Genomic DNA, 16,714 nt, shown 5'->3' with positions numbered 1-16,714 from the left:
TTTAATATGTGATGTATATTATATATTTGGTAAGTCAATTATTGAATTCTGGCACTAGGATAAAAGATGTATGTCTTGTGTTATGTTAGTTTTCAAGCTCTGACAAATGTACGCTTTTGTGCTGAATCCTTGGTTTAATCAAATGCAAGGAAAATGAGGAAAAAGCTAAATTTTTAGCTTTTTTAGCTTTTTTTTAGCTCTTTGCTAAATCCTAAATATTCAGGCATGATTTGTGAAGTGAATTAATACTACTGAGGCAATGTGTGAATATGCATTCTTTTAGAACAGTGAAAAAATCTTATAAGTTCTAGAAAATCTTAGGTTACTACTTTTAGAGTTTACAAAGTAGCATCTATCAATAAAAGAATGTTAGCAGTTTTGATAATGGTTTTTAAAAGTAACAGTATTTGTGAAACTTGTCTTGAGCGTCAGTCTGTTTCTGTGTTGTTTTCCACATTTCTGGTTCTCCAGGTGCTGGTGTAACTGAACTACTGTTGTACTCTGTTTCTTTCACAGTCCATCTTGTAGATGTCTGGAATGTAATAGAAGCCTTTCGTGATAATGGCCTCAACACACTAGACCACAACACGGAAATCAATGTCTCCCGACTGGAAACAATTATCTCTTCCATTTACTATCAACTTAACAAACGGCTTCCTACCACTCATCAAATAAGTGTGGAACAGTCAATCAGCCTTCTCCTCAACTTCATGATTGCTGCCTATGACAGGTAATTAACACAGTGGCTAGATTTAGGTTTACCAGTGTTGGCCAGAAAGGATTTACATCTGTGCTCTGTAGTTTTTTGTCAAGTAAGAAATTCATGCCTGGCAGTTTGTGATTTTGTTTCATTATTATTTGACATGCAGTGACAATTCGTAATGCAGAGAGGTTCATGAGTGCTGTCAGGCAGCCAGTAGGTTTGAAAGGTAAGTTGATGTGACATGTTGTCCACTCAGTAATATTCAAGTGTCAGCAAATGTAAAGCTGACAGTAAATTCAATTGAGAGACACAGTGTAATTTTTAAGCCTTTTTTAAATTTTAAAAGAAGAATATGTTCATTAGTTATTTCAAAGGTCCTTTGAACATACTCTGTGTAAGAGTAGTTAAGATTATATATGTAAACCTGTTGTCCTGGCAGAAATTAATTTTGCTCACCGAATTAGCATAAATTGAGCTTCCCATCTAAACTACTGAAGTAGCAAGGACCACCACACTGGTCAGCTTGGGTTTACTACTGAAACCAGTATCTGTAACAACTTCTTATCACTAAATTATTTCACTGATGGTTATATGCAAATTACCTAATTAATTTTCACCAATGCAAATGATATGATTGAGAATGTTATCAGATCTTGTGTAATTATTACCTTTAATGACGGAGCCATACTGTAGGTTACACACCAAATCAAACTTTATAAGTAAACAATGCCAATTTTTTCACTAGCTTTTTTTTTGCATTTGATTTTATAAGTCTTTTTTGAAAGCAAGAAGGAAGTTCTTGCCTTGACTTTAAAGCAAGACTAATTACTTTGCTTAAATGCTTTAAATACTCTATATTATTCCACTAATGCTGGCTTGTCAATATGTGGTCCTTAAAATGAACTGCTGTTTTCCCCTAGCTGTCGGATGTGTAAAATTAACTGCACATAGCCTTAGATATGAATCATGGCCGAGCGTCATTCACAGATTCATCATCAGATCAATTCAGTGCAATTATCTGTCTGCAATGACAAGGTACTGTCTGCTCTGTCTGTTTTAATTGATTGAAGAGATAGAAAGGATAAGGGCAAAAGAAAATCTTTAGAATTAAGCCCATGTTTGAAAAGGCAGCTGGAATGTTAATGATTCATGGAAGAAAGAAGGTAAGAAACAAGACTTGCAATTAAATCTTTGAGTGAAGTGAAATGAAAAGGTGCACAATGCTTTGATGGTTAGAGGTAACTCGTTACTGTTTTGACTCTTGTTTTCTGGAATTTTGTGAAATGTTTTATGCTTATTTTTAATTGAATAGAGACAACAATTGCCCTTAACTATGATTACTATATTCCTGTATTTTGAGGGGAACTCAAAATGCACTACTGGGGCTCTTGTCTTTGACCTCTGCCCCCCCAAAAGAATATACTGTATGTAATGGCAAGTGCTACATATAAGCCCTTTGCATTTACAGGAAGTGTTGTCTCTTAGAAAAACAATTCACATCCAATGACCTTGTCATTGATAAGCAGTTCAAATCAGAAGGTCTTTTCGGGTAATTTCAGTAATGGGGAGAAAAACTTGCTAAGACAAGAACAACAGGTTTGTGTGCAATAGATTTAAAACTTCCAATTTATTTTGAAAATTGTTTATTTTGTGTAAAATTAACAGTTCAGATATCACATCTGTCTGTGTTATGCTGTCACCTGGTTGGCTCCTTCGCAAGTGAGTTTAATGTTATGTTACATATTAGCTGCAAAGAAAGACTGTAGAAGAATTACTGTATCTTCACTAGTATGAAACCATGAAATGCCAACAAAAGTTACTATTATAAAATTCTGTGGTGGTTAGCTTTCTATCAGATGCTTACTGAAAAGATTAATTATTGGTGTCTTCAGTAACAATCTAGCTCATCTAACATCTAACTCATTAGTAGTTTAATGAGATTGGCGTCAGTGTCATAATAGAAATGATTTGTATTTCTGTCAGTGAGAAATGTGCCTGCTTTTCAAATGTGGATATTCAGTAAGTGGCTAAAAAATTTTGAATTTTATGGCTTTTACATTTATGCTGTTATGTGACCAGTTTTAATGTACTATTTTTTTATGCTGGACCACAGTTTCAAAAAGATAATATCGTGTTATGGTAGGGATGATGCTGGCCAAGTTTGGAGTTAAATATTTACTCTGCCTTTGAACAGTTAGCAGTCACTTTTGAAAAAACATGGCTGTCAGATGTCTACTGGTTTATGTAGGAAACTCACTTTGCCTTATTTTAATATCATTGTCACAAAGAAGATACAGTACCTGCTGAGTTTGGAATTAATTGGTCGAACAGTTTCTGAACAGGGGCAGTTTAAGGTATGGCAACTTTATATTCAAAATTTGGTGGCCCAGTTTGGATATACTGTAACCTTTCAGTGTAGATCCAGTGTTCAAAAGTCAACGGTTACAACAAAATATTCAGAAAAAAAGAATGGGCATCTTTGTCTATTCAGGATTGCTGTGTCCTTTTTTAAATTTTCTGGTCTGTTTTTGTCTTTTCTTTCCAGTGAAGGCCATGGCAAATTGACTGTGTTTTCTGTTAAAGCCATGCTGGCTACCATGTGTGGTGGGAAAATTGTGGACAAACTACGGTGTAAGTGTTGGGATGCTACATTTTCCCCTTTTCCTGAAATGTACTTCAGTTTTTCAATCCAGGGGCACCCCTTGCAGGTCCTGGAGGGCAAGTTTATCACCAGGTCTTAATTCTGACTTGGTTCTTAAAGGGGAACTGCAGTCCCAATTTCTCAGACAGGTTATTTAAATTCGATAACAAAAAAAAGTCATTGATGTTATAGAACACATTTACAAATTTCAAGTTAAGCACAAAATCATGAACCTTATGAAAGTACTGTAAGTACATGTTGTCATAAACCCCTGGTCTCACCATGGGCGATAGCGAAAGATCCCACAAATTGCGACGTGATGCAGCCCTTCCTGCTCACTAGTGACATAAGGACTAATGTAATGAGGTGTATGAGTTAATTAAGTACTGATTGTGCAGTGGACATTTCACTGCAGGAAGTTTCCAATGTGATCTTCATGCGTGTTAATAAACAGGTTCCATTTATTGGCAAAACCGTCTTGAAATCGAGAGCAATATTTCAATTGTTTTAAAACAGATGTATTCACAAGCCTGCTATGTACAATGTAATAGAGCTGCTTCACGTCACTGGAACTTTGGTTGCCTTGTTCTGAATTGCTGCATATAGTGCTGCGCATACCTGGAAATTATGTCTGTATTGGGATGCAAATTGCAGGTTTTACAAGTTACTGTGTACATTTTACTTCATTGCGGTTTGAAATGCACTCATCAAAGCTGATTCTTTCTAACCCTGAAAAATAAAAATAGTGTTGCAGTTCCTCTTTATAACTAATTTAGTTAATTATTGGCTTGATTGGACTAATATGGTAGTTTTCCTGATCAGCTGTGCTGTAAAACAGGGGTTCCCAATCCTGGTCTTTGAGGCCTACAAACCTGTTGAGTTTCATTCCAGACGAGCTTAATTACCTAATTGAAGTCTTGATGGAACTATTAGGTTGTTTGATTGGAATGTTTTTTCTACTCATAAACTTGGATTTTTTTCTTACTTATGAAATGCAAGTAGTTAAAAGCAGGGTGCGAATTATATCTTGGCATTAGGGGGAGCTGCTGGTTGGGGGGGGGGAACACATCACACGAAAGAGATTTCTTCAAAAACTCAACAAAACCCACGTTACTGAGGCTCCCTCTCAGACAAGTGTAAATTGATTCCGCGACTGTGCCATCCATATTTTAGAGGCCCCCCCCAAAATTTTCCAAATGGTCTCTTCAGGGGAGCTCGTGCCTTATTCAGGGGAGCTAAGCTCCCCCTAGCTCCCCCGTAATTTGCACCATGGTTAAAACTCTCAACACGTTTAAGATGTGAAAAAACAGTTCAAATTAATCGTGTTATTGAGTTAATTACTCAGTAATTCTCAGTTGTGTAACAGAGAGGAATACAAACCTGCAGGACTTTGGGCCACCAAGAACATGATTGGGATCCCCTGGCCTAGAAAACCTGCAGAAACTCCAGCCCTCCCTGACCAGGATTGGAGGCCACTGCTGTAACTTTTTTCTACACAGTGATACACCCTAGTGAAAGATATATGCAATTACACAGGCATTACTGCACTGTCACTGGCCATGTGCAATGCTAAGCTAGTGTTTCCTGAGAGAGACCTAACAGACCTCTCTCAGATCATTGCTTACACTAACTGAAACTCTTTGGGTCATCTTTAATATTTCTTTTTAGATTCATTTTGAAAGCAAGATTAAGTGCAAACACAGGTGGCGAATTACAGGACACTCACATAAACAAAAAAAGATTTCAGGTGCTTTAAAATCAGGCTTGTGTTAAAGAGCACTATTGTGCCAGACTTTTGCCATAGCTGCGAATCTGATCCTCAGTGTCTTGTTTATAGACCTGTTGTCTGTAAATCTGAATTGAGCTCTTTAGTAACTTACATTTTGAATTCATGCTGAAAAGAGAAGAAAGAAAACACAACGTTTCGGCCATGGAGCTCCACGGCCGAAACGTTGTGTTTTCTTTCTTCTCTTTTCAGCATGGAATAAACCTATTACTTGTTCCTTTGCAGCCTACACATGCTGTCACAGCTACCCACCTGAACTACTACATTTTGAATTGCCTAGTTTTCAGTAATAATTAAGAAGTTAATAGAGAAGTCCAGGTTTCAAATTTCTGTTAATAATCATATTCTCATATAGCATTTATAGCAGTTCTGAATTACAAGAGTGATCAGTGATCAGGTGGAATAGAAGGCTCTAAAGGTTAAAATACCATGCACAGCTTTTCCAGTAGTGCTTGTAGAGTGAACACAAGTTCTATTAGTTGTAGGCATGCCTGCAGACCTGAGATCATTGTCTAGTGACGATACCAGACTGGTTAACAACTCAAAAGTGTCAAATAACAAAACAAAAGTGACATGACATTACATTTATTACAGTAGGGAGCAAAATGAATGCAAATACTGTATGAAGTTTTTGTCTGCATTTGCCCCAAAACTAATTTTTTTTTGTTCTGAAAAATTTATAACTGCAAATTTATAACTTTAAATTGGACTATGAATCATATTCTGCAGAAGCCATCACGAAGCAGTGTTTGTGAAAACAATGATGGTGTGCATTGATATTCTGAGAGTAAGGAAATGTGTGATCTGAATTAAACTTCTCTGCAGTTTGTGTAACTTTATCATGATGAATCCTAATGAATCCTAGAACATAGAGAGGATTAGAAGGTGATCCTATTTGTGATATATAAAAATGAGGGTTTAGCACACAGATTGATGGGATGACTTATTATGTGCGTGAATATATAATTCTAAGATATTTAAAAGATGGGCCATGCTACCTACAGGGTATACAATTGAACAAAAACATCATGGAAAGTCAATATACAGTACACATAAAAACAGTTGAAAAGGACCACAATGTTTCTGCTGTGGAGCCCAGAGGCTTCACAGCCCAAATGTTGTGTTTCTTTTCTTCTCTTTCCAGCATGGAATAAACCTTTACTTGTTCCTTTGCAGCCTACGCATGCTGACCCAGCTACCTACTTGAACTATGTAAAAACAGGTGTTGGTTAAGAACATTCAAGCTTTTGAGTACAATCTAGCAATATTAATTAAAACAATCAAACATGATTTTGATTTAAAGTTTGCCTGACCAAAGACATATTTCAGTACACTATGTGTATGTTCTAGTGGCTAGACTTTTTTTACAAACTGTGCCACAGATTCTCAACACTAGCATTGGAATGTTAAAAACAGATCATGAACAGGAACACTTGAAAAAAAAAACTAGAAAGAATTCAGAAGAGACAATTTGCCTGTTACATTTAATAAAAGAAGTGCAGTTCATGGTTTCGCTGGTTCAGAGTAGTATATTGATCTACAGTATGGTGGTCCAAGTCATACGGGCTACAGTTACATTAAGCAGCCACCAGAGGGCAGAGTGAGTCAAGTTTTCTGGCCTACTGTATGTCAGGGCAGTCTCAAATAAGAGGAAGCTATTAAAGTCCCATAGCCAGTACTGGGAACTGCATTAATTCCATCAAGCAATATATATTTTTATACCACTTCAACCGAGCAGGCATGTATTTGATAAATAGAGGAAACTAGAACACTCAGATGAACCAGAAGTGAGGAACATGCAAGCTCCTTTCAGGGAGTCCCCCAAGCTGTAATTGAACCAGGGCCCATTGAGCTGTTGCTCTTTGTCCGAACACTCATGACAGACACATTAGGTAGGGTCAGTTGTGATATTGTCATAACCAGTGCTGCCCCTCAGGAAACAAAGTGACGCTGAAGGTGTTACAGACCCAAGAGCGTAGGTACGACAGGCCAGGGGGAGTGGAACAGTGGGGAACTGGAACAGTGGCTCAGAAGTGAGATGTGAACATCAATGCCGGATCTCCGTGGAGACGCTGAGTAGGTTTTAAACACCCTCAGAGCACCTGCTGCAGTGAAAGCTCTTGCTATAGCCAGGTGCTCTGCATCACTGTCTCCACTGCGATCAAGGCCGAGCGAGGGCATGGCTGCCAGCCACTGAGCTGTGGCATCCTTTGGAGTGGTGGGGTGCTCCTGTACAGATACAGTAAAACTGAAGAAAATGGAAGGGTCATCTTTTAAAGAGAAATGGGGCCCCAGCAGGAGGTGCTCACCCTGCAGTCCAAGTGGGTCCTAATGCCCCAGTATAGTGACCGGGACAATGTACTGTAAACAGGCGCCGTCCTTCAGATGAGACGTAAAACTGAGGTCCTGACTCTCTGTGGTCATTAAAAATCCCAGGGTGTTTCTCAAAAAGTAGGAGTGTAACCCCGGCGTCCTGGCCAAATTTCCCATTGGCCCTTACCAATCATGGCCTCCTATTAACCCCCATCTATGAATTGGCTTCATTACTCTGCTCTCTTCCCCACTGATACAGTAGCTGATGTGTGGTGAGCATTCTGGCGCACTATGGCTGCCATCGCATCATCCAGGTGGATGCTGCACATTGGTGGTTGTGGAGGGGAGTCCCCATTACCTGTAAAGCTCCTTTAGTGGAGTGTCCAGAAAAGCTCTATATAAGTGTAAGCAATTATAATAATAATAATAATAATAATAATAATAATTATTATTATTATTATTATTAAATGTGAGCCCCATTAAGAGAGACAGCTGTAGTCTCAATATGTCATGCCAGTAGCCTTGAATGTGTCAATTCAGGAAGTGTAAATTAACTTTTACTTTGGTCTTTTTAATTTGTTTTTAAAATGTTTATCTACAACCATAAATTCTTAGTATCTCCATCTTTCTAATGTAATTTCAACAAGCAATGGATTAAACCTACAGTATGAATATTGTTTGGTTAGTGGAAGTTGTCTCTTACTTCCAGGAATCTACATAAAGTCAAGAATACCTTATTTTTTCTATTCTTACAGTTCACATTCCAATCCACAATGTGGCACTAATGAGCTACGGAACCATACAAACACTCTTGTTCGTGTTTAGCAATAGGAATATCTCACATGTCTCTGTGAGCAGTCTGCTTGTTGATTTTTCAGGCAGAATCGTGCATGTCTCACCTTCTTGTAACCTTTTATAATGAATGTAATGAACTGCTGAAGTGCAGGTAGCCACACTTTTTTGTTAGCATTTAAGCACAGTAGTCATTCAGGCAGAAATAGGTTTAGATGTGGATTTAGGAATTTAGTGGTGATGAAATGATGTGGCACTGAAGGTCCAAGCTGTTTTCTTTTTAGAAACCCCTGTACACCTTTTCTGTCATCTTTCGTTATGTTAGTGAAAGGTATACAGTACATCACCTAAAATGGCTGTACACATCTTTAATATAACTTCCTTTCTATTTTATTTCTTCCAAACTCCCCTTTCTACAGCTTTCTGGGGCCAGTTTTTATATTGCAAAACTATATAAAATGAAAACAGACCCTTTAGCCCATCAGCGCTCGACACTTTCCAGCACACTGTGATTTCTGGCTCAACACCGGGCTTGGTGATGAAAGGTACTGTACCAATTCTGGCCCCCAACTTCCACAGTTCTGCCTTCTCAGCCAAGGAAAACTATAACCATGTGATGTATAGGGGCTCCTGGGGGCTATGGAACGTCGTTATGCCATCTCATAAAATTTAGGATTTTCAATAGTCTGTCTGGTTTAGTTAGTTTTTGATTGCAGGGACGTAAGATGTGCATATGGCCCTGTAAAGAGTACACAAAAAACATTTTTTTGCTTTATTATTTCAGATCAATCACTGAAAAAGATTTCTGACTTTTTGTGTAAAAAGTATACAGTGAAGTTCCTGTGTACAGAAGGAACCAAAGTTAAAGTGGCTGCATACGCATCTGGTTAGAGGCTGGACATTTCTGGCTTTGTCTCATTGTAACACATCATCATACATGAATGGAATATTTTTATCACAACATATTTAGAATCCAGGAAATGGATTGATAAATCTTCAACCAAACAGGTTATCTGTAATTTTCACAAAGTACTTGGCTTTTGTAAAGATGCTAAAGTATAGCTGGTTCATGGATTCCAGCTGGTTCATGGATATACTGGCACTGGATATTCTTTGCAGTGGCTATACTTGGCCTATGTCAGTGAACATCAGGAATTATTTCCTACTTGGAATATGACTGAAAAGTATTGATTCAACAATAAAGACGGGATGAATTTGTAATCCTTGATGCACTTTATGATTGCAGTCGATTATGATTAAAACATTACTAATATCTCAAAATAGGAGATGACAAAGTCTTTTGCTTAACAGCCATAACTACTTGTTTCATACAAGTATACAAGTGGGGGATCTGCAACACAATTTTTACATTTTGGGGTTATAATAAATCAGTAATGATGAGTGCATTTCAAACCACAATGAAACTACCAAGTACACTGCGACATGAACAACCTCCAATTTGCATTACAAAAGATGGAGTTTCAGTGTATGCATAGTGCCATACGGCTGTCATTGTCTGCATTTCAAAGCGAGGCAACAAAACCAGTGATGCAACAGCGACCCTCTTTCTCTGTAATCATGCTTGTGACCAAGCAAAATTTGCTACTATGTAAGTTCATGAAACCAACACATAAGGCAACATGTTTTTTTAGATACTTTGCCAGACCATTACAGAAAATGAGCAACCAGCCATCGAACCATACAGTACAATCATATTCATTTTCAAGTGCTCTATCATTTGATGGTTATTTCATGGTAAATCACAACTAAAAGAAAATTTCTAGCAGGACTTATAGTTTTGGAGAACTTGCTGTTGGCATGAACTGCTGATTTCAGTGAGAGCAAAGGAATTGAATTCAACATATTGACCATCATTATGGAGATACAGAAAATATTTATAGAAGACTCTGGTGCTCCAGTCGGCCTGACAGGACAATGTTAATCCTGTATAACAATTTTGCACAGGCGTGGCGACGTCCCTGCCTTGGCTATTGTCCGTCATGAGTTGAATCTGCCGAAATAAATCACGATTGCCAGTTGTCATTGTTAGCCAATGTCGGGTGATCCCGGACAGTAGCATTTTTACTCTCAACATCCCAGGGGCCTCCTCCCTTATACGTTTTGGCAGTTGTGGCATTTTGGTTTGAACGTAAGTCAATATATCCCCTGGGTTTTTTATGCCCCCGGTCAGGGGTGTAGTAGATCATGAATGCTGCCACGATCACATCTATATTTGTAAGTTTGCGAACCACTCGACTATATAGTATGGTCTGTTACTAAAGTCACCAAGACATGTTCTTGGCTTTTAGTTAATTGATTGTTTAGAAAATTAAGTGAATTAAATTATTTTTTACTGACAATTTGTGAATAGGATGGACTCCCCCCAAAAAAAACATGCTATTCTGGATGAGAGTGCAGTATGCAGTATGTATATATACACTGTGTATGCCATTCTCATTTAGTACATAATAATGCATGCTATGCCATCAAAAGGTGAAGAACCAGCAGGAGGACTTTCCTCTTATAGTGCAAAATGTCACACTCATAGGAATTGCTCTTGAAAAACATTAAACTGCTGTAGAAGAAGAAAATATGTTCACAATTGGAAATGTACAGTATACCCAGCCTGAACACATAAAAATAAATTAGCTGCCAAATGTACCCATACTTTTAAATAGTCAGTGATTCTGTAAGCTAATCTACTTTTTCAGAAATGACAAGGAGACAAGATTTGACCTGCGGTACTGACTTTTTTCTTCCAGATGTGTTCTCTCAGATCACGGACTCCACCGGAGCCATGATGTTTACAAAGTTTGATCATTACTTGAGAGAAGTGTTGAAGCTCCCAACGGCTGTGTTTGAAGGTCCTTCTTTCGGTTACACAGAACATTCAGTGCAAACGTGCTTTCCACAGCAGGTAAGACCAAAACACTGATCTAGGTCAGCACCACCACAGAACTGCCACCTTTCTCTGGACAGATCTAACTTGAAATAACACTATTCAATACAACATTTCAGGAGTTTTCATGTCTTTTGTTTAAAGGTGTCCATTAATAAATGAAGCAGTTTGTAAATTCCAGTTACTGTGATGGTAAAGTGAAAGTACATTTTGTTAAAATGCTAACTTGTCAAAGGAAACAGTGTTTGTAGCAAATTATTGTGGAAAATGAATACAATCATTTTTAATTTACTTGTTTTATGAATATTTGAATTTCTTGGCTAGCAGGTAGGTACCATGTCTTGCACAGTATTAACTATTGAGCCTCAAAACTTATAGCTCCTAAAAGCTTATTGTAGATATTGTGATTTGTTCAACATGGGATCTTTTACAGCTCAAGAACCAAAAGTGACAATACAGTTGTATTAAAGGTGTCTTTAAACAGGTCCTACTGAGGTCCTTGTATAGGCTTATCATTTAATTTTATTGCTAAGAGACGTTCTGAAAAAGGGATATTTTCTATAAAAACAGTTATTTACAGATAATGTTGAAGAAATCCTGCCAGTTTTAGTCTTAAGAATATATACTGTACGGTAGCAGGCTGTGCACTTTTTTGAATTTATTATCGATGTTCATGTACATAACTATCACACTACTAAAACTACTGAGGCATCATTATACCTAAAAGTAATACAATCCAGTGGGACTCTGCACACAGTCATAGCTGTTTTGTCTTTGTGTTCCCAGAAGAAGATTATGCTGAATATGTTTCTGGATGCATTAATGGCTGATCCTCCCCCACAGTGCCTGGTTTGGTTACCTCTCATGCACCGACTTGCCAATGTGGAAAATGGTAAATGTCAATCAGCATCTCTTCATGGAGAGTACATTTCATAGTTCATTTTGAAGTACTGTCTTGTTTTAATAGTGTTTGCACTAGCCTTTGTGCATATAGTTTCTTTCAAAAGTATTCACCCCTTTCCAATAAAGTTCTGTTTTGTTGAATTACAGTCATTTTCTAAACTCGCCATTTTTAAATGAAATCTTAAATACTCAAGCTGAACAGTTTTATGGCTGAAGGAAGTATATAGCCAAAAATGGCAAAAAAATTCACGAAGATGTCCATTGCAAAAGTATTCACCCCCTTTGTCAGTCTTAGAAGTGGAAGGTGTATTGTGTGTCTTTTTTAATTCAACAAAATTGGACATCATTGAAAGCAGGTGAAAACTTTGTCTATGTGAGAACATTACAAATGAGAGAAGGCCATTCAGTTCTCTTTAATATACAGTACAGCACATACAAATATAAATATGTATAGTTTATGTAAAATGAAATTTATCATTTGTTTAATCATTTCTGGAAGTATATTGGATATACAGTAGTACTTTATATAACCATGTACACTGTATGTACTCCACAGACGAAATGTATCCATAAAAAATTATTTTAGACTTTTGGATCTTATGGCTGTCCACAGTATGGGTATAGTTGAAACTGGCACATCAAAGCTTTGTTCATTGAATTATCCTTGATTTTAGTACTCATCACATTATTTAACAGCCTTCCAGAATTGTGATGCTTTAATTCAGTGTGTGTGTCTGCTGTTCAAAGGTGGTTCAAAGTTTTAAAATCACACACAAAATCACAAATAGAAGATTAGTTTCTTCGTTTGGAATTTAAAAAGCAACTCCTGTTACTAAAGAATGATGCACCTAACTAAATGCATGTGTGTACGAGATATGAAGATGATTAGAACTGGTTGTTAGTTCACAATGAGGTATCTTCCATATTCCTGTGTTTTATCTTCTAGTCTTCCACCCGGTGGAATGTTCTTATTGTCGTAGCGAAAGCATGATGGGTTTTCGATACCGATGCCAACAGTGCCACAATTACCAGCTCTGCCAGAACTGCTTTTGGCGGGGTCATGCCAGTGGTCCCCATAGCAACCAGCATCAGATGAAGGAGCACTCATCTTGGGTATGTAATTAGAAAAGGTACCACACAAGAGGAGGCCTTTCAGGCCCTTTAGCTTGTTTGGGAATTAATAATTGATCCAAAACTATCACTTGGCGATTTCTTGAAAAGAGCCTTTACGAAACTTTAATTTAAACTATGAATTTGTAAAAGAAAACTTCATAGTGAATTTGTATAGTTTTAGCATCCCTGTATTTACAGTAAAGTCTACAATTTTATCTATATGTCCTAATATTTTGTTTGTGTTTTGTATTGCTTTCCTACACAATCTAGACATACTGTATACAGTAAACGTGTCTATTTAATTACCAAGGCTTTATTCCATAGTAACCCCTTTAATGCACTGTGTAATGCATTATGTATTTACTACCTTTGTGTAATGTTCTGCACTTGTCTACATTACACATATACCTGTTGTTTGCCCAGTCTTAAATTGTATATAAAATGTTTATCTAAACAGCAATTTTCATTCCATGCTCAAAAGAGAAGAAAGAAAACACAACGCTTTGGTCGTGGCCAAAGCGTTGTGTTTTCTTTCTTCTCTTTTCAGCATGGAATAAACCTATTACTTGTTCCTTTGCAGCCTATGCATGCTGACGCTGCTACCCACCTGAACTACTACAGCCATTTTCATTTGCTTTTTCTCCTGTACATTGTTTCCTCATCTTCCTATTTTTGTATCATCTGCCAACTTGACTAGTTTATGAACAATACCGGATTCAAGATCACTGGTTTAAATTAGGAAGAGTGGTGTTCCCCTAATTACATCAGTCCTTACTTGTAGTTTCTATTTTCTGCAAAGGAGCAACTAAAGGTTAATGCCACATTGAAAACACAACATATCGACTGTTGAGCCTTCATCAGGAGTGTGAGAGAGGGTAAGGTGGCTGAAAAATGAAGCACATGAGAACAAAGCACTGAGTAGATGAAAGAGTGGACAAAAGAGGATCTGAGGGAGGGTTGTGAAAAGCTGAAATCTTCGATTTTTTAAAAGAAATTAGGACTCATTTAGAGAAGGGCAAGGTGTGATCCACTTTTAGGGTTAATTTTGGTTTTCCTAGTGTAGGAGTCCTGAAATCATTGCAGAAGAGTGCAAACAAAAAGGTCAGTGAAATGGTTTGGGGAGGTGAAATGGGGAACTGTTGGCTAAGAGAGATCTAAGATCCTCACTGCAAGTTGCTGTTTTCTGCTATTCTGCTGTTTCTTTTTTCTATTAAACATTTTGGAGTCCATATCCACACAGTTCATTGAATGCCTGCTGCAATGAAGTGAAGCCCATGGCGCAGAACAGCAGTACATTAATAATAAAAAGTCTCAAAACTAAAGACTTCACTAAACTTAACATTATCATGTTTGTTCATTCATGACTAAAACTTATGTACAGCACACATATACAGTACAGCACAACTGTACAGATTCCCTAGATACTTGTCTACAGTTGATTCCTTGTAATTTAAATATAGATGCAGATTATCTCAGTACTTTATCTTGCAGTGATTTATCTCTTCACAGTTTTTTTTTTTAAATGTGATCACACTAAATGCTTAACCTTTAAATTTTATTCATGAAAAAATCTCCCCTTGGCCTATCTATCTCTTGCTGGAGTGTTTCAGAGTGTGGATGAAAGATCTGTGTAATTAAAAAATCTTAATGAGCAATAAGTGATGTGTAATGAACTTATTTGACTAGAAGTTACAGGAGTTTCTCTCAAGTGTGTATAGGAAACTTTTAAGTAATTCGTTTAATTTTAAAAAGTAATTTAAGTTTGTTTCCTTTTTAATAAAGCACTATGGCTAACATATACTGTACAGTACAGTACCTACAATATATAAAGACACTGTTTTTTAAATAAAACTTGCTACATGATTTATGTCTGTACTCTGAACTGACCAGAACTAGACAAAAATGGCAAATATAACAATATATAATATAACCATTAGAATTAAGGAAGATTCAAACAGAGATTCATACAGTATAGAATTTTGTGTTCTATTATTGTAGTGTTGCTGCAAACATTAGCACGGTGTGTTTTTGTGTGTTTGTTGAAGGTTCAGACCTTCAGAACAGAGCTGTAGACGAACAATGAGAAGGATGAATTAGACTTACTGTAAGTGTTTTCAGAGCTTCCCATTTCTAAAAAGATTCAAGTAATACTACTACTAATAATAATACTTATATAGTGCTTTTATGGAAACTCCACTCAAAGTTTACAGGTAGTGGGGAATCCCTTTTATCACCACCAATGGTGCAGCATCAGTCTGGATGAGGCTGAAGTTATAATGTGCCAGTATTCTCACCACACATCAGCTATCAGTGGGGAGGACAATAAAGCGATGAAGCCAGTTCATACAGTAGATGGGGATTATTAGGAGGCCATGATTGGTAAAGGCCAATGGGAAATTTGACCAGACGCTGGAGTAACACCCCAACTCTTTTCAACAAAAATGGGATAAATCAAGAAAACACAGATAGTCTTACTTGTATTACAGTACATGTAATTATAATAATTCCTTACACTTATATAGCACTTTTTCTGGACAGTCTACGCAAAGCGTTTTACAGGTAATGGGGACTCCCCTCCACCACCACCAGTGTGCAGCCCCACCTGGATGATGAGACAGTAGCCATCGTATGCAAGTACACTCACCACACACCATCTATCAGTGTGGAGGAGAGCAGAGTGATGAAGCCAGTTCATAGATGGGGATTATTAGGAGGCCATGATTGGTAAAGGCCAATGGGAAATGTGGCCAGGATACCAGGGTAACACTACTACTCTTTTTGAGAAACATGCTGGGCTTTGTAATGACCACAAAGAGGCAGGACCTTGGTTTTGCATCTCATCCAAAGGACGGAACCTTTTTACAGTATAGTGTCCCCGTCACTGTTCTGGAGCATTAGAACCCACACAGACCACAGGGTGAGCACCTTCTACTGGCCTCATTAACACCGCTTCCAGCAGTAACCTTAGCTTTTCCAGGAGGTCTACCATCCAGGTACTGGCCAGGCTCACACTTGCTTAGCTTCGGTGGGCTTCCAGTTGTGATTTGCAGGGTGATATAGCTGCTGGCAAGTGAATGATGATTGGTCTCTTCCTTGTTAATTATGCCTGCTTCATTAAAAACTGAGTTATGAATATAAGATTTAGACAGCAGAAGTTATGTGTGTTTTGTTTCTTTAAAAAAAGATAAATTCTAGCCACGCTTTATAAATTGTCCATCACATTTCCCAACATAATACAAAAAACATACTTCTTTCTCATTATTACAAAAGGAATGTATGTTGTAGACTTTCATGATTACAGGAACTGCAGAGTTCTGAGAAAATATGCCAAGCAGCATTCTACTGCTGGTGGTTTGTGGTGGTAGTTTAACTCATTCAGAACAATGTATTGCTTTTTTTGCAGAGAGAGAACATTTCAAAGCTGGCCATAAACAACTCTGTTTTTGAGCCCTAGGACAATATGATTGGATGGCCTAAGGAACTAAAATATCTTTGATGTGCACTTGCATGGTGTATGTCAAAATGTAGCCAGCTGTTGTTTGCATTGATTTATGGCATATATTT

The 16,714-nt window shown here is 37.4% G+C and overlaps 1 protein-coding gene across 2 annotated transcripts in view; it reads left to right on the top strand.

The window, feature by feature from the left end:
• Positions 1-16,714, top strand: part of LOC148839583 (dystrobrevin beta) — a 185,431-nt gene that overhangs the window by 50,219 nt on the left and 118,498 nt on the right. For both annotated transcript variants that reach the window (XM_088940092.1, XM_088940100.1), the window contains exons 5-9: positions 517-730; positions 3,249-3,334; positions 10,998-11,152; positions 11,921-12,026; positions 12,984-13,150. In XM_088940092.1, coding sequence (XP_088796218.1) covers positions 517-730; positions 3,249-3,334; positions 10,998-11,152; positions 11,921-12,026; positions 12,984-13,150 — 728 coding nt within the window. The remainder of the gene's footprint in view (positions 1-516; positions 731-3,248; positions 3,335-10,997; positions 11,153-11,920; positions 12,027-12,983; positions 13,151-16,714) is intronic.

Source organism: Atractosteus spatula, chromosome 2 (genome assembly GCF_055471065.1).
Source record: "Atractosteus spatula isolate fAtrSpa1 chromosome 2, fAtrSpa1.hap1, whole genome shotgun sequence".
Classification (NCBI taxonomy): Eukaryota; Metazoa; Chordata; class Actinopteri; order Semionotiformes; family Lepisosteidae; genus Atractosteus; species Atractosteus spatula.
This window is presented reverse-complemented; position numbering and strand designations above follow the sequence as displayed.